The sequence below is a fragment of the Podarcis cretensis genome (genome assembly GCF_951804945.1).
Source record: "Podarcis cretensis genome assembly, chromosome: 16".
Lineage (NCBI taxonomy): Eukaryota > Metazoa > Chordata > Lepidosauria > Squamata > Lacertidae > Podarcis > Podarcis cretensis.
This window is the reverse complement of record NC_137186.1, coordinates 33,471,608-33,492,727: the sequence shown is the minus strand read 5'-3', so window position 1 is coordinate 33,492,727 and position 21,120 is coordinate 33,471,608. Positions and strand designations below refer to the sequence as shown.

The following is a 21,120-nucleotide window of genomic DNA, read 5'->3' as shown; positions in this document are numbered from 1 at the left end:
CGCCTGCTTTCGGTGGAATTGACGAGCTGGTTACATTAGCTACTCCCCACCGTTTGCCGTATTTTCCTCGGCCTTTGGCTTCCTTTCTCTTCCCCCCCACCCGGCCGTCCTTTATTATTAAAATTGCACTCTTTCCACCTCCTCCCCCTCACTCCAAAAATGGTATTTGTTGCGTTAAGGCACCAGGACAAACTGAATAATAGCGAGATATTGCTGAGGAGGATACTGCTTTCCCAGTTGTTGTTTAAGTGAGCGGTAAATATGTGACAGTTCTCAATATAGAATCTTAGCAATTGGGTTAAAAATGTATTCAAAGCAGAGCTTTTAAAGCAGTGGAGACGGTCTGAAATGATGGGAGTCTAGCCTGCTCTGGGAAAGTGAGCATGTCCCCCCCCCAAAAAAAATACCTATTATAGATGTCTGCTTTCATTTTGTACACAGCACAGGAGGAAAGGGGAAATATTAAACTGTGAATGGTTGCCTTCATGGGTGGAGGGGGGGGGCAGGGGAAATCCAGACTATATTTTCCAGAGCAGAAGACCAACAAAAATTGGATGAATCTGGAACTAGCAAGGGTCTGGTGTAATAACTTGAAACACCACAAAAGGAGGTGATTGGCCCACTCAGTGATGCTTGTCTCTGTTTAAAATAATAATAATACCAACTTTGAGGCAAGCCTGGAAGTCTTCCAGGACAACTTAATTTCCAAGTGAGTGTTCTTGGAAACAGCTATTACTGCCATTTTAAACCTGCACACTTGCTAGGAAGGATGTCTGTCCAGCTGGGTTCAGTGGGACTTAAATCTGAATAGTTTTGTGAGTGCAATATATGTGACTTCTCTAACCTGGCATGCACATACTTTAAAAACCAAAGCGTCTGGATTTAAGCTGTGTTTAGCCACATTGGAAGTCAATAGGATAAATTTGACTTGAAAAATAATTACCAGGATTTAAATCAGGTTTTGAATGGCGCATTAAGAGTGCTTAGAATTGGAGCAATTGAACTGGATCTTGTGCCAAAGTTATTGGGAGTTTAGCTGAAGGAGCTTTGCTTCTGAGTTAGATGCATATGGGATGAGGTTTCAGCCTTGCAGATGGAATGGAGATTGTGAAAATATCAGTCTCTTTGGGATGTCTGGTTTCCTTAGACTGTTGGAGAAGGGGGCAAATGTGTTGGGGTGTATGGAGAATGTTTAGGATTCTGGCAGAGAAAGTTGTAAACCGAAATGACTACAGCAAAAGGGAATGAGAAAAGAAACCACAGAAGCCGAGACAAATTTTCTCTCACATCCCATTAGCAGATTCTTAGCATGCTCACACATGCACACAGCCCTGTAATTCACAAAGGTGTGCTTCACCTTCTCAAAGGGAAGATAATAACCTGAGGGCTGATAGTGTGGAGTCCTAAACTAATGAATTAAATTCTTGTTAAGATAAACTGAAGGAACTGACATACATGAGAGGCACTGGATGTGTGAAATGAGGCAGTGGATGTTTTAATATTCCATGCTCCTGAAACGCTTTTTCATTTTTCTGCCTTTTGACTCTTACCCTTTTCCATGCGGGCGTACACACTTTGCAGTTTCTAAATCTAAGTTGCAGATCTCTTGGGCAATTTCTTTGGCAGATGTGGCATTGTACTGATACGTTTCATGTTTACTCATCCACACAGGTCGGTAACATAAAGCACAAAGGTGAAAGGTTTGAATTTGTAAAAGATTAGTATTAACTGAAACACAAAAGTTGAGAGTAAGATCTTTAAGTAAAACAAGATAGTAATTAATTACCACACCATGTGCAGTTTTGTTTTTACTTTCCTTGTCCAAGGTGGGGGTTTCAGCGTAGGGGGGGGGGGGGAAATCAGCTCATACCAGGTTAACAAGTTAAAAATGATCTCCAGGGACCTTTCCAGTATAACATGGTGTCAGTGGGATCTCAAAAGCATTCCAAAGCTAGGTGAATCACATTAGCATATTAATACATAAATAATGCTGGTTTTATTAGAAATTCTGGGTATCTGTAGTATTTGTGTGTATTTAATTGTTTTTTGCACTGACTTTATTCTGTCAGCTGCCTTTTATATGAAAGAAGGTCAACAAATGTTTTCGCAAATGATAAAATAAAGTAATAAAATATGCATTCCAGGCTTGCAAGGAAAGCCATGGTTTCATCTCCTGCATTTGCATTTGGAACTATTAGACATTTAAAAGCAGCTCTTTTAAAAGTGCAAATTTTGTAGTGTCAAATGAGCTTTTCCCCATCACTGAGCAAACAGGGCCATAGCTCAGAAGCAGAGCATATGTTCTGCATGCAGGTCCCATCCCCTGCATCTTCAGGTAGGGTTGGGAGATGCTTCTGCCTGAAATCCAATGGATCTGCTGCCAGTCTGTGTTGACAATATTAAGCTAGATGGGCCAATGGTCCTATTCTGTATAAAGCAGCTTTCTATGTCCCTTTGGTTTTTGTGGCTGCAAGAAAAGCAGAAACCTTGGTAGGATTTGGGGGGGGGGGGGGAGGGAGAAAAGAATTTTAAGTAAAAAGTAAAAATTGGCCACCTCGCAGGAATGAAACATTTAAAAGGAATGATGACCAAGTACTGCAGAAGCTGTATGTGTGTGCCTCCGAAATGTATATTTCATTCCTCTGTGCATAAATGGTGCCAAAATCCTATTTTACTTTTTTTTTGGGGGGGGGGGGTGAAAAACAGTTTCAGTGGGGATGTTTACAGAGAGATAAAGGGGAAAACATTTGTTGTTCCCATTGATTGCTGGAGGGGTCATGAAAGCTGCCTATTATACAAATCCTGAAGCACTGTTTTCTCTACAATGGGAGCAGGAATTATTTACTGTATTATCTACTCTTGGAAGAATGTCTATCTTAGCTGGAAAAGATTGTTAAGGTATTATATGCTAGCCGAACCTGCCGGCTCTCATTCCTAAGAAGTTAAACCTCTGGTCATCCCTGCTCAGAATTTTACTCCAGGGGTTTATGTTTATGCATTAAATCCGATTTTCTCCGCATACAGACTTAGGTGGCAGAAAAGCTTTGTTAGGACCTTGGTACATTAATGTCTTAAAAATGCTATGCTCTCCACACCATATCCGCTTGGCTTTCTAAACACAGTAAGATCAGCCACCGTAGGATCTCAAACCTGTTCTGTTCACCTTTCTTTGGGGAGAGGGGAAACTAGGCATTTTAATGTTACTGAATAAAGTAAGTCTTTTATATGGATTTCTGTTTAGGCCTGACACAGATTTGATGGTAAAGGCAGTTTGTGTGCAGCAAGGAATACCAGAAACTTTTGGAGCTGTTTTTCTTAAAATTCACATGCATAAATGTAAACCTACCTTCCCTAAGTATATGCAATTCTATGGTTTGTATCTGGCCACTCTACATGAGAGCGATAAGTTATTTTGCATGAAGGCTGCTGAATGTGAAATGAGAAAATAAAATTTGGCAGAGAATAGACATATTTGGTTACCTTTGCAAACAAAACAACCTCAGAGGGGTATTATATTGATTTTTATCAGAATATTGTTGAAGGAGTTTTGCTGGAGAAGACATGAGAGCCTGGGGTTCCTAGTTCAAACCTTGCTTCTGCCGTGAAATAAATATTCTTGACTCTTAGCCATCCATGAATATTATGAACCTCTATACAGTAAAAGCCTTTGCAGTCTCCGTGTCTCTCTCTCTCTCTCTCTCTCTCTCTCTCTCTCTCTCTCTCTCTCTCTGTGTGTGTGTGTGTGTGTGTGTGTTAAACGCTCCCCAAGCACATTTTTTCCCTGCTGTAAATTGCATTTGCATCTGTTTTTTTTTAGCTGTCCTCTCATTGTTACCCTTTGAGACAGGTGTGTGAGAGCAGCACCTCACCTCATCCTTGCCATCACCATGTTTGCATTGCAAATGAGTTTTTCCTTTGTGGGTGTGATGGTAGTGGTGATTGGTCTTCATTAGCTTGTGGTGTCAAAATATTACACAAAAATAGCCAGTCTTCCTTAACATAGATTTTTCTGTTTGAGCAAGAAATGCAGGTCTTCTTTTTTTAACCAGTACAGTACTTGGGAGCTATGTCTTTTTAAGCCACCCTGTGTTGTCTTCCATCATACCACTCACTGCATGCAAATGTTAACATAGATCACCTTTCTGCATACGCAGAATTAAATGCACACAAGCTTTTTTTCATGAGCTTTCCAAGGAGAGTTATGTATATAATGCTCTTCATGGAGCATCTCCAGACAGAATAAAACAATGTGTTTGTATATATGTGTCTGTGTGTATTCAATGCAAATACAAAATGTAACAGACCTAAAATTTGGCGTGTTGTGCGAATCAAACCTATGGCTGCTTGATGCTGCATTGTGCCAGTGAATAAGCTGGGACCAGACTATGGTTCAAGTCACAATGGTTCTTATCAGGCATTGCACCAAACCATTATTAAGGAAACTTAATCACTTATCCTCACAACAATCCTGTGAGGTACGTTAGTCTGAGAGACAATGACTGGCCCAAGATGAGGTTTATAGCCAAACAGTGTTAAAAAAAAAATTTTCAGACCATAGTCCAACAAGCACTTAAAGCCACAACCCCCATACTGGTTGTACTGGTCCAACACACACTGTTGCTCCATCTTGCTCACTGGTGTCTACTTATGCTGGCAGCGGTCCCTCCAGAAGGGAGCTCTTCTGTAGCCCTGCTGTGCAGGATCTGTACACCTAGTGATATCCAGAACTGAACCATTGTATCTGCCATCCCCTTATTTTGCAGCTCAGTTATATGCTTCCTGCCTCACCTCCCAAGAAGTCAAGCGCAGAATCTGCTTGTGGCATCAGTATTCACATGGTGGCTTCCTACATGTCAGCATGTCCAGAAGGCAGCACCGTCTGCTTACATGTCAAGGATGCAGCCTGCAGAAGCACCATTGTATGTGTTGTCCCCTTGGTCACCTGTTTATAAAGATAGTGCAAAGCAGTGAAATTTGATGACTGGCTATAGAAATACAGACTGGCAGTGTACCAAGCGCACAAGGCTACGTTCATTGTGCATATCACATTGCTTATTTAAAACTGCCAATAGATCAAGGGACTCCCAAGGTGGACAGATCATTGCTTCTTAAGAGTATTTCACTGTTTGGATGGGACCCTAAGATCAAGCAAATGGATGTATCCAGAAACCATTTCCTAGCTTGATGAGTCAAAGGATGTAATAAGCGAGAGAGGAATTGTCCTTACCTAATACCACTGTATACCTTACCTAATACCTCAGAATTTCTGTGTCATTGTCTTGAAATGTCTATGCACACGAATTTATATCAATAGTGTCCATAAGCGGGGAGGGGGGGGCTGGGGAGGGGATGCTGGAGGTGGAGGTGTGGAGCCATTAGGGAGAACTCTGTTAATGTGCAATGATGTGTGTTTTGTCAGAGGTTTGGTAATCATTTTATTTTGTGTATGCACACACATACACAGAAATCTCCCAAGATGGCAGAATGACAAAAATCTTAATTCTGTGTGACAGGCTTAATGCTGAAGATACAAAACATTAAAGGCTTATGCTTCTGTCTCAGCTTTCGTTTAGTTATTTCAGTTTATCTACTGCAGCTACAGTCAAATGGAAAGAAAATCCCTGTATTACCCGGCAGTAAAACTCGGCCAGTTGTGTCCTTACAGGGGCAAAACTTGCTTTTCTGCATTTATATTTATTGTATTTATAGTCTTTCCCCCCTTGTTAACTATATATTTAAGCCCACAAGTACTGTTTATGTAACTTGTTGGGTTTAATGAACCATCTAATCTAAACGCTGCTGCCTTACACCTAATCTGCAGAGTCACCCAGTAAAGGGTGCATCAAATTTTGCATGGAAAACAATATGATATTTGATACTGTCTGCCTATTTTTGTAGATATTCAACAATGTTTGCATTAATAAGACTTAAGTCTTCCACCCCTTATTTCCTCAGCCCACTGATGGCACTTCTGTGTTGCCCTCTAGCGGGGCCTCTTAACCTCTTTAATGGAAGCTGAAAATCCAGGCTATTAAAGTACAGCATTTGCTGTTAAAAGTGGATTTAAATATATTCAGACCAGCAGATGAATAGGAGCTGTAAAAAATTTTCAGGCAGATGAGAAAATACTTCCATCTGAATGCTAATTTAATACTCACAAATTCCTCTCATTCCAGGAGCATCGATAAAGCTTGTTGTCAAAAGAGGAGTAAATGGGTGTTTGTGTTTCTTCATCCACCACCCTAGAAATAATTTTATTTAAAAATACCATCACCTTTCATTCCTTTTTAGGGGCACACAAGTAGCACAGTGACCTCTGGTGGTGGTTTTGGTAATGATGACCTCCATAGCTGTGCTCCTTTTGATATACAATACTTGCTGTTGACTTACTTAAATTTCCTCATCAAATCACATTTTTAAAAATATTTATTTTTGCAATAATTTGTATGCCATCTTGTGGTTACTTAAGTACATGACAGTATCACAAGTATATATGGTTTGCTGATTATCGGAAGGCAGGCATGTGATGTGTTTTTTCTTTTCATGAATTGCCTAGGTGACACAGAGTTCCTGATGCAATATTGAATCATGGGCTTCTTGTGTCTTCAGGCTGGAATTGGTCAGGGTCATGGCTGTATTGATTACCTCCACAGAATCGTAGAATTGTAGAGGTGGAAGGGACCCCAAGGATCATCTAGTCCAACCCCCGGCAATGCAGGAATTCTGCCCACATCTGTCCGCTCAAACCACCAAGTTTCTGATTAACAGCCATAAGAGTTCCTGTTTAAGAGCAGCAGGCAGGTTTTTGTAGACTATAAACAATAATCCTATGGTGTCCAATTTGATGGCCTTTGAGACCCAGTTTTACCAGCTCATCTTTTGAATAGCCATGCTGTGCTCCTAGTGAGAAATAAGAGCGGTGATAGAAGACCCAAAACTTCAGGCCATATTTGTATCAGAAAAATCATGAAGGCTGAGCAGTGGTGCCATAATGAACAGAGGAGTGCAGATCCAAGACATTTTTTTTCAGAGCAGGAGTGATGACATCATCTGCCAGACAGTCCAGGTGATTGTGGGAATTTCTTTGCTATGACAAATGAATAAAGTGATAATGAAACTTTCAGGTTTGTGAGTATAGAGGTCAGAGAATGAGGAAAATAAGAGGAGGTTGGATATTTCTTTGGCAGGATTCCTTCTTTGGGCTAGCAGTTTAAATGACAACACACCTGTGGAAGATTGTTTCCATTCTGAATTAAAAAGCTAAGGGTTGCAGTTCAGCTTCCAAGAACCTTTTGTTTAAAGCTAAGGCAGTTTTGCAAGCTTAAGCCTATATAGTCAGAAGTTGGAGCTTACTTGCAGGATACTATAGATAGGATTGCAGTCCCTGGGTATTATATGTTCTGCTGCTCTTTGATCTATGTATCTCTGCATATGTGTGGCAATAATGTATAATGGATCCACGCAGCTGCCTGCATATTTTGAAGTCTCGTTGCAGCTACTGGGGCTGTCATGATGCAATATTCACCACTACAGCACAGTTCCAGACAGCACATTTTAAAAACAAACTGGCTTTCAGGGCAAGAACATTTATGTTCAGACCACTTTCCACAGCACTTTAGAATGTCTGTCTGTCTTCACCCTTAGTGAAGAGCAGAAAGAACCTGATAAAAACAGATCTGTCCGTAGGCAGAGGAATTGGAGCTGTGGTTGGACTATTTCATTACCCAGATCTTTCTTTGTGTGGTGTACATTGTGTTGTTCAAGCAGTTTTATATTATTTTCCCTTCAAATTCTGTACGTTTTTTTCTTCATATTTAAGCTGGACTCCTTTTGCTTTCTGCCTTAAAACAGCAAAACAGTATTTCTATAGAAATGGATATTCTCCTGCAGCCTGCTGTAAACTCATTTAATTCAATTTACTTGCATTTAAGATGCAGAACTGAAAGGATCCAGCTGGTTTAAATCTAAGTTTTGTGGTTTAACAGGGTTGGTCATCTAGAAAAGGGACAGCAAACCTATGGCTCTTAGGACTGTAGCCAGTGCTTGCCCTACTCAGAGTAGAACTATTGAAATTAACAGACACAACTGACTTGGGTCCATTAATTCCATTGGGTCCACTCTGAGCAGGACTAACATTTGATACAACCCAATGTATTGTAGTTCAGGGACCACAGCTCAGTTATAACCATAAGGTTTTCATACAAAAGTTCCTGGGTTCAATCCCTGGTCTCATCTCAGGTTGAGGGTCTGAGAAGGACACAGGGGTTAGGCTGAGTGACCAAACTATGGGAACTTTGCCATTGGAAAGGACCCAAAATATCATTTGGTCCAACCCCCTTCCAATGCAAGATGTCTGCTACGGCATCCAGCCTCAGCTTAAAAACTTGTCTTCATTCTGAGTGTTGTTGTTGGGGGGGTTCTTCTTCTTCTTTGTCGTTTCCATTAAGAGGAAACAGTCTGGTGTCCTCACAGGAAACGCAATACAGGAGTAGGTCCTGTGTGCATATTTAACACTTTAACAGTTCTGGTTTCCCCACAAAGAATCCCTAATTCCCAGCACCCTCAGCAAACTACAGTTCTCCGGATTCTTTCTTGGGTGGGGGAGCTGTCACCGTTAAATTGCTTTAAGAGTACTTCACATATATAGTGTGGATGTGACCCAGGTGAGGCTCCTTATGTATCCAAAATGGCAACATCCATGTACAGGTGGGTGGTATCGGCCTCGCAGGGAATCCCAAAGGTTTGCAGAAGTAGAGAACCCAAAGTAGTCCAGTGAGGATTGAGCAGGTTCATTGTGATCAGAAGACGGAATGGAATATCCCAGGAAAAGAAAGTGGCTGGCTGGAATCCTGAACGGGAACATTCCATGCTGGGACATCTTTTTGCCAGTCTGATTTGTTTCTTTGAATTGCACTCAGCTGGAAGGCTGGGCTAAGCAATAAATAACAGAATGCCAGTCTAACATTGTTTTGTGTGTGTGTGTGTGTGCGTGCATGCGTGTGTGTGTGTGTGTTTTTAAAAAAATCTGTCTGCAGGGAAAAATTAATTTCCTTCTGGTGCTGTTGGAGGCATGTTTTGAACACTTGACAAAACAAACGGCAAGCGAAAGCGGAAACATGTTGTGTGTTTAACCTGCTATTCTCCCTTGAATTGTTGGCAAGAGAGCGAAAGATTGTTTCTTTTGTGCCACTAAGAGACCTCCAAGTGGCTCCTTAGTCCAGAGTGTGTTGGTCCTAAAGCAGTTGCGTGTGTGTGTGTGTGTATGTGTGTGTGTGTGTGTCTTCAGATGATTAGAAATCCTCCATAAATACCTCTCCAACACATGCCTTCCTCAGAACCGTATGATTGGCTCCCGAAAAGCCTTCCACGAAGGCTGCACTGTAATCCTTTTATGTTACTTCTTCAGTGGAGATTACGCAGCAAGAAATAATTAGGAGATTAATTTTCACCTGTCACTGCCAATAATAGATAACCTTGATACAGTGACAGGGCTAGGATTGTGGGGGAATGGAAAATCATTTAACCCTGCTGTGCTGGTAGCAGAAGGCCAAAAAAAAAAAAAAAAAGGTTAGTGAGAGAAGACCATTTTTGCTTGACTCTGTCAAATGTTGTAGATACACTTTTGTAACATGATGGAACCAAGGAGTTCATAGTATGGCAGTCAGCAAATGGTGTGTTACTCATCCCTACATGTATCTGGTAGATTTAAGTGTCCAGAAAATACAAGACAGGTGTTGCTGAGTTTTACATTTCCATCCCCCTGTCTGGCCAGGGGTTTTTTTGGTCCATCCAACCAAAACAAGTCCTGTTGGTTTCAGCGGGGTTCATGCCCCAAACTCTGGTCCTAGGGTTGTATCCAATATAGTGCAAAGTAAGAGTAACTTTATCCTGTTCTACTGGTGAAATATTTTGCAACCAACAGAACATGGCTGCACCGGGGAATGCATAAGCAGGTTTCTGGAGCTTTGTTGCACAATAGGTTGTGCAATCAGTTGCACAACAAGTTTCACCTAGCACAGCTGTTCTATTGGATTCCTCTGCTGCACATCATTAAAACTCACCTGCCTTCTAGCACCACAGAATGTTGGATCCAGCCCCTAAGACAGAGATGGGAGATGGAGAAGGGTGTTGGTGGGGAAGATTTTAATATTGATTACCTTCTGCACCCTTTCTTACCGTGTCTGATTATTTCTCTTTACACACTTTGCCCTCTGTCAGTGAATTAAATTACTATTAAATTTTAATCAGTTGCTGTCATCTCCCTGGGTCTGTTCAGTTCAGTGGAAGAGTTTAAGGATGTTTCTGGATAGTGACTGTGGTGCTTTTGTGGTTGGCAGCTATTGGCACAGCTGAACACCCAGCTGTCTTGTGTACTGATATTAGCAGGATCAGCATGGATGAGCAAGTGTGAAATAGTGGTGGTTGATAATGACTCAAAATCTAAATCCAGTGGTGGCTGGTGACCATTGGGTCTTTTCGAGTGGAAGGCAGGGAGGTCAACAGTAGCTGGAGCCAGAGACAATGATATGCACAACCACAGACCATGAATGATAGACAGAGCCAACTAGTTCCAATTTTGTCTCCTTCTTTGTTGAGCAAAGAGGAGTTAAAGATGAAGGAGCTGATAGGGTTGGTTGTAAGTTGAGTTCGTTTTGAGAGCCAGTGGTAGTGTAATGGCTAGAGTATTGGACTATTCCTGCTCGCCCGTGAAGCTTGCTGGGTGACCTAAATGAGGAAGCATGTGTGCCACTTTGAGCTCTTTGGAGAAAAGGTGGGATATAAATGCAATAAATAAAATTGTAAGTAGGAAAGCAGGCCGGTGGGGACAGGTTGAGATCGGTGGGGCAGTGCTGCATGTGTCCTAACCGACCACCTTCCGCTCTCTAAACCTCCATGATAATAGGCATTGCTTCTCAGCTCCTGGATTATGTGTGCGTGTGTTATCATCACACTGTAGAGCTTTTCATACACTCCAGTGTACAGAAGCATCTTAATGTAATCCACAAGCAGGGAGGAATAAGTGTGAGTCATCCCAGGGTATAGCCGGAAGATATATGATGCAGCAAACTGAAGCTAAGCAGGTCTGGACCTGGCCTTGAGTAGGACACTACCAGGGAACCTTCATGAGTTCCATCATGGGAGTGGTGCATTAGCAATTTAAAATAATAGGATTATGAGAGAGGGAAATGAATATGGCAGCTGCTGTTAGAAGCCACTGTTGTAAGCCAGAGCATGCTGACAACCCCACCACCACCAGCACTTATTTACATCACAGCCCTGAGGATGTCATCTCTACTGCGGCAAAGAATCATCTTCCCCTTTAGAAGATATTTTATCATTTCTGTAGCAGTTTCCCTCTTGGACTTCATTTGGTCTCAGTACAAAAGTAGTTATGCAGGACATGCCCAAGTTGAATATAGGAAGGTGCCTTACACTGAGTCAAACCACTGATCCATCTAGTTTAATATTGTCTACACTGACTGGCAGCAGCTCTCTAGGGTTTCAGGCAGGGCATACTTCCAGCAAGCCAGGCATTGAACCTAGGACTTTCTGCTTTGCAAAGCAGACACTCTGTCACTGAGTTAAAGGCCTTCCCCTTAGTTGTATATTGCAGGGCAAGGTTTGCCAGCTCTGGCTTCCTCATCCGAGTCCATCCATTTACCTGTTGTACCAGTAGGACTTTCTGATCTCTCACTGCAGACGTGGGGAACCTCAGACCATTCCAGACCTCTGGCGCTGGAAAAACTCGCCAGGCCACACCCCCTCAGGCCACACCCTCTTTCCCCCGGCCACACACCTCACTGGCCCTGCTTTGCACAAACCTCCACAGTTTTTGCCTGGCAGGACTGTGTCCTTGAACTCTGACCAGATTAGAAACTAGCCTACTTCTTTGCAAAGGTAAAATTTCCATTAATTACCCCACTGACTTTTGGTCCGACCCACCGCTGGCATGAAACAGGTTACCCATCCCTTCCTTACTGTTATCACCCTTTTTCTGTGGCCCTCCCTACACTGCTAATGTACCACATCTGGCAAAATCTGATCAGGTGTGCATTGGTAGCAAGAGATGTATTATTCTGCATCCAGTCTTTGCTTCCTTTTCCATGAGTCCATTGTCCTCTTCTGATTCCAGGCTTGTACACAGCTAGGGGGTGGGGTGGAGTGGGGGAAGGATATCTAATGAAGACAGCTTTATTAGGCCCTGTGTAGCCTTAAAGCCCCCCCCCCAACCGCCGAATGCAGCAAACCTCTAAAAGTCACAGAACAGCTAGTCCTGGGGATTTTCTGAGAAGCCGAACCTTGTCTTTCTTCTTGTCCCTTTCAAAATTAATTGCCTCCTCAGTTCAGGTAGGCTTAAAATACATCCAGGAATCTGAGGCTGTTGAGCAAAAGGAAGGTAATTTGGCGATGGGGGGGGGAACCTTCTCTTTCTCCTCCTTGCCTCTTTTGTGCTGAAGTTTAAATCTACAATCTGTTGAGAATGTAATGGGAAACCAGCCTACAGAAAATGCCATTATTCATATCATTCGTAGCTCATTTATTTTATCTGCAATAGCAGTGATAAGGCAAGCTGCTTGGCAATGCTGATAAGCAGGGGAAATATCTTAGAGCTATTTGTAAAAGTTAAAGCAGATCTTGGTACAGAGAGATAGTGGGATGGGGGGAGGGGAGGGGACGGGACTGACAAGCTTTTTGGCAATCCACTGTGCTGGAAGCTAATAAAGATTTTAATGGGGAGGCCTCATTAGGATTAGGCAGAAGATCTGTTATCTCAGATTTACACAACATAAATGGTGAAGCAACACAGAGTTCCATCCCCCACCCCAACCTCCTTTCTGTGCTCGCTAAATAGTGCAGTAGAATGGAAAATCTTTTAAAATTCAATTGGGCTTGCTTGCTGCCGGGAGCCATTGGCAGCTGTTTGCTGGGCGAAGGCGGAGGAAGAACCCAAGGAGAGGCTTAGGGGATGTGTGACGAAAAGGAGGATCCCAAAGTTAACTCTTACAAGCTGACATAAACAGCTTGACACATAAATGAACATTACATAGGCTCAAATGGAAATTAAAAATGAAACAATGTGGAGTAGTTTGTTTCAGAGCAACAGCAGTGTATGCTGACGAAATGTCAGCAGTATAGACAATTATAACTCAGGAAATATCGAGAGAACCCAGATGCCTTTTGCCCTTAGTCTTCTTACTTGGTGATCTCTGTCCTATGTTCATAACCACTGTTCAGCATAAAAACAAAATTGAATCTGCAAAATCATAATTTTATATAAGCAAATCAAAACCAAAGCACCACTTGTAAGGATAGAACATTATTATTATTATTATTATTATTATTATTATTATTATTATTATTTTTAAAAGAAGTGAAAAATAAAAAACACTAATTTAAAAAATATTTTTAAAGTATACCGTATTTTTCACTCTATAGCACGCACTTTTCCCCCTCCAAAAAATAAGGGGAAATGTGTGTGCGTCCTGTGGAGCGAATGCAGGCTCTTTGGCTTCAGCGATAGCAACGCGAAGCCTCCGAAGTGCAGAGGGAGCGCTCCCTCTGCACTCCGGAGGCCTCGCGTTGCTTTCGCTGAAGCCTGGAGAGCAAGAGGGGTCGGTGCACACCGACCCCTCTCGCTCTCCAGGCCCCCGGGATTAGCCACCTGAAGCCTTCGGAGCGCAGCGTGAGTTCCCGCTGCGCTCCGGAGGCTTCGGGTTCCTTTTGCTGAAGCCAGGAGAGCAAGACTCTCCTGGCTTCAGCAGAGAGGGAGAGTTGCATAGCGCCCCTTCAGCGAAGCGGGAGGAGAAATGGAAGGGGCTCCGTTTGTCCTGCCACTTCGCTGAAGGGACGCTGACCAGAGAGGGGGAGATTTTTTTTCTCTTGTTCTCCCCCTCTAAAACAAGGTGCGTCCTAAGGTCGGATGCATCCTATAGAGCGAAAAACGGTAATTTAAAAAGAATAGACCAGCTGGGGCTTTAGCAATATTTATCTAATCACAGATATGTGACTACTGTATTGTTCAATCAAGTGGGCCGGCTATGGCAGTGGCTTTAATTTGCCTTAAACTGTTTTTAATGCAGTATTTTATATTATTGTAACCTGCCCGTGGAAGGGCGGGTAACAAACCTAATAATAATATGCTTTGCTTGTTAAAAGCCACAGGTACAATCCCCTGCCATTTTAGGTAGGACTGGGAAATACACTGGTTTGAATTTGTGGAAAGCAGTTCATATAATAATACTGAGCTAAATGGACTCTGTATAAGGCATCTTCAAATGTGCTAACCTTATCTCACTATCTTTTATCACTAGCTAAATAATCATTTTGCACCCTCTAAGGTACAATGTACCCGCTTCTGCATCAAGGAAATATATGCTTAGACATCTCATTTCACTTAAACACACCATTATTATTTTTTGTTTTTCTCATCCCTCATCTTCTTTGATCTGACTCTGCAGCACCCAATAGCACTTCTTTTCAACCCTTTACCCTTTCTAAAGCCATTGTGATATTGGCTTATCAACCTGACAGTTTCTTGGGATTCATTCAGAGTGCGCTGAGATAATGGAAAAATATTCACATCCATTGAGTTGCATTGTAATTTCTTTCTTTGTCATCTGTGATTCCTATTTTACTTAACTGGTGTACTGAATATTGTGTTGGGCCACTTTTATCATTGACATTGGCTTCTAGTATGCCCTGTGTTAGAGCAGAGTCAAGTTAAGGCAAAGCTGTCAAACTTTTCATTAAAAGTCTTTATGCATAAAGAGGAACTTCTCTCCACGCCTGTACTTTTAAAGCAAATACTTGCAGATTCACCTTGAAACGATGACTCTTTTAAGGCCGTTTAAGCAGAGCCGATTCATTTGTTTTTATCTAGTTGTCAGACCATCACGAAACACATTTTAGCAGTAGGAAGATAATGTCAACAGAAGTTAATTCAGACCCAGATAAACTACAACATAAACTTACAACAGCAAATTTCTATGGCAGATTGCAACATGCCCCCCTTTTTTAAAAAAAACAACCAAACTCTTTCCCTTGCTTTAATTAATATTAAAATGAAATATTAAAATGAATGGAAAGGCAACTAGACAAACCACGCCTCTTGGTTCTTCCTGGTGACCGGGATGACTGCTGAAGGCCTGAGCAGGGGGCAATAGAAAATGTCCACTCTCTAGGCCAGTGTTCATCATCCCTGACCATTGGCTAAGTTGGCTGGGGATGGTGGGAGTTGTAGTTCAACAATATCTGGGGGCCCAAGATTGAAGAACATTGCTGTAGGTAATAGATATTGCTGTTGCTGTTGTGGAGCCTCTCAAAGTCCCCGCACCCCCATTCTAGCTACCCATACAATGAGCAGTGGAGAATTTATAACAGCCTCATGCAGGGATTGCCAAAAGCCACTTCTCTGCGCAAAAAGTCAACTATCATTATGTTTGGACAGTACAGAGCTAGATGAACCAATGATCTGTGTTCCTAAAGGAAACCTCACTGTGCCAGCAAATGGGACCAGGGCCCTACCACCAACTCAAGTTGTAGCCATGGTGGTGCCCTCCAGATGCTGTTCGGCTACAATTCCCATGTCCATGATCATTGGCTGTGCTGGCTGGGGCTGATGGGTGTCAGAGTCCAACAACAGCTGGGGGCACCACATTGGCCAGCCCTTTTCCTACTCAAGAGAATCCACAGACCATTGGTTAGTCCAGTTGACTTCCTTTGTGGTATCTTCACAGAAGTCATTGCACTGACTTAATACATCTTGGAAGCCTTTTCAAACCCTGTGTTTGACCTTTTGTAGTACTGAAGGCACAGCAACTATGCTGAATCCAGCTGGTGTATGTCTGGTCAGTGCTTAAATAAGAGAACGCCTGGAAATCCTGTGTATACTTATTTGACCTCTGTGGAAGAAAGGCAGGATAGAAATGTAATAAATGTTAATGATAGGGACCACTCGCTAGCTAGCCAAATTTGCTGCCCATTTTGTTAGTTAGACCCCTACCTCTTTCAAGAAATGAAGGGGCAGAGGCGGACTCAGATCCATGAAATGACCCCCTTTTGCCTAGGTGAAAAAGAGATTTCTGTTAAAAGTGTTTGATTGTGAACAGAACTTTTTGTTTTGTCTGTAGAACTCAGCGGACCTGGAGCTGCCTCGTATCAGGAGTGGCTTGGTAGCAAGCAAGGTATGAGATCAAGTCTCTCCAAATGGGCATCTGGGGCTGGTTGTGTGTGTGTGTGTGTGTGTGTGTGTGTTTTGCTTTGGGATGCCTGAACTGAGTTGCAGTCTCTTCTTCTGCTTTTGTCTTTCGTTTACTTTCTCTAGTGCAAAGTTGGGCAGCCAAGGCCCACCAAGTGTCGTTTGATTGCAACTTCCATCAGCCCCAGCCAGCATGGAGAATTGTTAGGAATGATGGGAGTTGTAGTCCAACAAACCTAGCAGGCCACAGGTTCCCCCAACCCTGCTCTGGCGCTTCCTTTATTTCTGTTAATAGGCATGTGCTCTTTTGTATGTCCCCATCCCTGCAATTCTGCAGCTCTTCCTCCCCTCCCTTCCCCCAGCTATGCTGCCAAGCTTCCAAATTCCATTGTCTTGGATCCAAAAAGTGCACACGTGTTATAAAATTTCATTTTCCAACTTAATTGTACAATTGGAAGAAGAAAACAAATTAATATTGAATTGTGCTTTATAGGCTTTGTGTGTGCATGTGGTTGGGGATCACTTTGTTGTTATTACTGACAGGCTTATTCAGGCCTATCCAAACCATACTATTTTCCTGTGGAAATATTACATGCTGAAGTATGTTCTACAATGCTTGAGGATCAGAGAGTCTGTCATACTTTCACTGTAGGGTTTATCATAGAATCATAGAATCATAGAGTTGGAAGAGACCACAAGGGCCATCGAGTCCAACCCCCTGCCAAGCAGGAAACACCATCAGAGCACTCCTGACATATGGTTGTCAAGCCTCTGCTTAAAGACCTCCAAAGAAAGAGACTCCACCACACTCCTTGGCAGCAAATTCTACTGTCGAACAGCTCTTACTGTCAGGAAGTTCTTCCTAATGTTTAGGTGGAATCTTCTTTCTTGTAGTTTGGAGCCATTGCTCCGTGTCCGCTTCATTGGAGCAGCAGAAAACAACCTTTCTCCCTCCTCTATGTGACATCCTTTTATATATTTGAACATGGCTATCATATCACCCCTTAACCTCCTCTTCTTCAGGCTAAACATGCCCAGCTCCCTTAGCTGTTCCTCATAAGGCATCGTTTCCAGGCCTTTGACCATTTTGGTTGCCCTCCTCTGGACACGTTCCAGTTTGTCAGTGTCCTTCTTGAACTGTGGTGCCCAGAACTGGACACAGTACTCCAGGTGAGGTCTGACCAGAGCAGAATACAGTGGCACTATTACTTCCCTTGATCTAGATGCTATACTCCTATTGATGCAGCCCAGAATTGCATTGGCTTTTTTAGCTGCCGCGTCACACTGTTGGCTCATGTCAAGTTTGTGGTCAACCAAGACTCCTAGATCCTTTTCACATGTACTGCTCTCAAGCCAGGTGTCACCCATCTTGTATTTGTGCCTCTCATTTTTTTTGCCCAAGTGCAAAAAAAGTTTGGTCCCAGTTTGGTGTCATCTGCAAATTTGATCAGGATGCCCTTGAGTCCATCATCCAAGTCACTGATAAAGATGTTGAATAAGACCGGGCCCAAGACAGAACCCTGTGGCACCCCACTATTCACTCCAGGATGAAGAGGAACCATTGATGAGCACCCTTTGGGTTCGGTCAGTCAGCCAGTTACAAATCCACTGAGTGGTAGCATAGTCAAGACTGCATTTTACCAGCTTCTTTACAAGAATATCATGGGGCACCTTGTCAAATGCCTTGCTGAAATCAAGGTAGGCTACATCCACTGCGTTCCCTTCATCTACCAGGCTTGTAATTCTGTCAGAAAACGAGATCAGGTTAGTCTGACATGACTTATTTTTCAGAAATCCATGCTGACTATTGGTGATCACAGCATTCCTTTCTAGGTGCTCACAGACAGTTTGCTTAATGATCTGCTCCAGAATCTTCCCTGGTATTGATGTCAGACTGACTGGGCGGTAATTATTTGGGTTCTCTCTTTTCCCCTTTTTGAAAATAGGGACAACATTTGCCCTCCTCCAGTCTGCCGGGAATTTGCCTGTTCTCCAGGAATTCTCAAAGATGACTGCCAGTGGTTCTGAGATCACATCTGCCAGTTCTTTTAATACTCTTGGATGCAGTTCATCTGGCCCTGGAGACTTGAATACATCTAAACTAGCCAAGTATTCTTGTACTATCTCCTTAGTTATTCTGGGCTGTGTTTCCTCTGCTGAATCATTTGCTCCAAATTCTTCAGGTCGGGCATTGTTTTCTTTATCGGAGAAGACTGAGGCAAAGAAGGCATTGAGGAGTTCAGCCCTTTCTGTGTCCCCTGTTTGCATTTCACCTTCTTCTCCTCTGAGTGACCCCACTGTTTCTTTGTTCTTCCTTTTGCTACGAACATACCCATAAAAGCCTTTTTTGTTGCTTTTAACCTCTCTAGCAAGCCTGAGTTCATTCTGTGCTTTAGCTTTTCTGACTTTGTGTCTACACGTGCTGGCTATTTGTTTGAATTCCTCTTTGGTGGTTTCCCCCCTTTTCCATTTTTTGTACACATCCTTTTTTAATCTTAACTCAGTTAAAAGTTCTTTAGATAGCCACCCTGGCTTCTTTAGGCACCTTCCATGTTTCAAGAAATAATATTTTCAAGGCAAACTGAGGATGGCAAAATCCAGAGTTATTAACCTCATCATCATCATTTATTTATTTATACCCCGTCTGGCTAGGTTTCCCCAGCCACTCTAGGAGGCTTCCAACAAAAGATTAAAAATACAGTGGTGCCCCGCAAGACGAATGCCTCGCAAGATGAAAAACTCGCTAGACGAAAGAGTTTTCCGTCTTTTGAGGTGCTTCGCAAGACGAATTTCCCTATGGGCTTGCTTCGCAAGACGAAACGTCTTGCGAGTTCTTGCAAGTTTTTCCCCTTTTTTCTAAGCCGCTAATAGCCGCTAAACCGCTAATCCGCTAAGCTGCTAATAGCCGTGCTTCGCAAGACGAAAAACCGCAAGACAAAGAGACTCGCGGAACGGATTAATTTCGTCTTGCAAGGCACCACTGTACATTAAAGTGTAGGCAGGGGTTGCATGGATTCTGCACATTGCAGGTTTGCAATGCAAGTGAAATTAAAACCATAGAATCTGTTTTTATTCTCTGCTGTGCTGCTTTTTGCTTTACATTTGTTCTGGTTTTGTGTTCTTATTTTCATTCTGTAGTTATAGGCTGCCTTGAAAAAATGTTCTGGGTTTTTTATGAGACAAGGTATAAATATGAACCAAATTTAAAAGGCAATTAGATTTTTAAAAAAATGAAAACTAGAAGTGATCTGTTTATTTTGAATTTCATATCCCACCATACTTCCATCGTGGAATTCAAGGCGGCATATAGAAGATTCGCAAGAGGTCTTCCATTCAGGCAGTTACTATAGACTAAGAACTACTTAGTTTTAGCATGTTCATTGCTCTGTGTGCTTTCAGACTGTAGCCCTGGCCTTGGTGGATGAGACCTGCAATAAAATGCTGCAGTGTAGAGTGTCCGTGCTCAGGAGTCACAGGAACATAGGAAGATAGCTGGCCATTCAGCTTCATATTGCCTACACGGGCTGGCAGCATCTCTTCAGGGTTTCAGGCTAGGAGTTTCTCCCAGCCCTACATGGAGGTGCTGGGGACTAAACCTGGGGATTTCTGCATGCAATATAAATGCTGTACCACAGAGCTGCTTTCCCTGTCCTTCCCAAAGTCCAGATATCCCATTCCATTCCTGTCGCTACTCAATTTCCCATATCTCCCCGCAACACTCAATCAACATTCTGTGATCACTGAGCATGCTCATTCTGATGTTTAGGGGTCCCCCCAAAAAAGATCTTTTATACTTCTGTAACCCTTGAAGACCCATCAAGCCTGCTGAAGACTCTCTCCTGTGCATGGGTAGAGAGCTGTTTTAGTTTCATATCCAGAAGCTGCTCGCTGGGTGGGGCAGAGCTGCTATGCCCACGTAGCAGGGGGGTTGGTGTGGTGCAAACACACTAATTGAGCCAGTGGGACACCCCTGCCAGTATGTTTGCACCACAGTAACCTCTCTGCTGCCTGACCTGCCTCCTGGTAAGCAACAGTGACCCGCCTGCTGGGAAGCCTAGTGTAATGGCTCCTTCCCCACCTGGAGAGCCTCTGCTGTTCATAACCAACAGCACTCACCTCCAAACATTGGAAATCAAAGGAATAATGCAAACTAGCCCTGATCTTTTTATTATTTATTTATTTATTAAATTTGTATGCCGCTCATAGATCTCAGGTCAGTTCACAACGTAACCATGGAAGACTTGCTTCACACTTTGTGAAGCATGAGTTTAAGGAACTCTCCTCATTCCCATTTTAATTTAATCAAGACGCTGTCATTGATTATAATAATTTGTGCATTCCCATTTGCCGACGGAGGCTGCCAAAATGAATGCTTAACAATGGTTAGGTATTTACTGTAGTCAAGAAAGGAGAGGGGATGTGAAAAGATGAGTGTAAAAGGAGCAAAAGAGGAAGCTAGTTTAGATGGAAGAAAAAAACAACATGCACACAAAAACACAATCTCAGCTGGAGAATTCACTTGCCTGTGTCTTTGATTCAAAGCTGGAGGTACATCTGTTATTGGAGAAGAAGGACCTCCTAATTGCCCAGCCGTTGCAAGAAAATTAAACCCAGCAAAAACAATAAAACAAAAGGATCTTTTGTTCTGCTTTTTTGACAATAATGTAGGAGGGTCACCGTTTCAGCTGACAGCAGCCCTCTCTCTTTTGTTACAGTCACATGTTCCGGGTCAGCAGCAGGGCAAAACCTTGACACTGTTACTGATGACTGGAACTACGTTAAGATAATTATTTCCCTTTATCTCTTTGCTGTAAGCTCATGATAAATGGAATTCTGGGCTGGAAGGAGCATATCCCCCCCCCCCCAGCTGCTTATTAATGCAGGCTTACCCATTCAGACTAGGGCAAGTCTCTCGCCGGCAT

The 21,120-nt window shown here is 42.7% G+C and overlaps 1 protein-coding gene across 12 annotated transcripts in view; it reads left to right on the top strand.

The window, feature by feature from the left end:
• Positions 1-21,120, top strand: part of FBRSL1 (fibrosin like 1) — an 827,250-nt gene that overhangs the window by 636,430 nt on the left and 169,700 nt on the right. For 11 of the 12 annotated variants that reach the window (XM_079956419.1, XM_079956418.1, XM_079956422.1 and 8 more), the window contains exon 6: positions 16,131-16,184. The exons of the other annotated variant lie outside the window; for it this stretch is intronic. In XM_079956419.1, the coding sequence (XP_079812545.1) occupies positions 16,131-16,184 (54 nt within the window). The remainder of the gene's footprint in view (positions 1-16,130; positions 16,185-21,120) is intronic. 12 annotated transcript variants of the gene reach the window in all.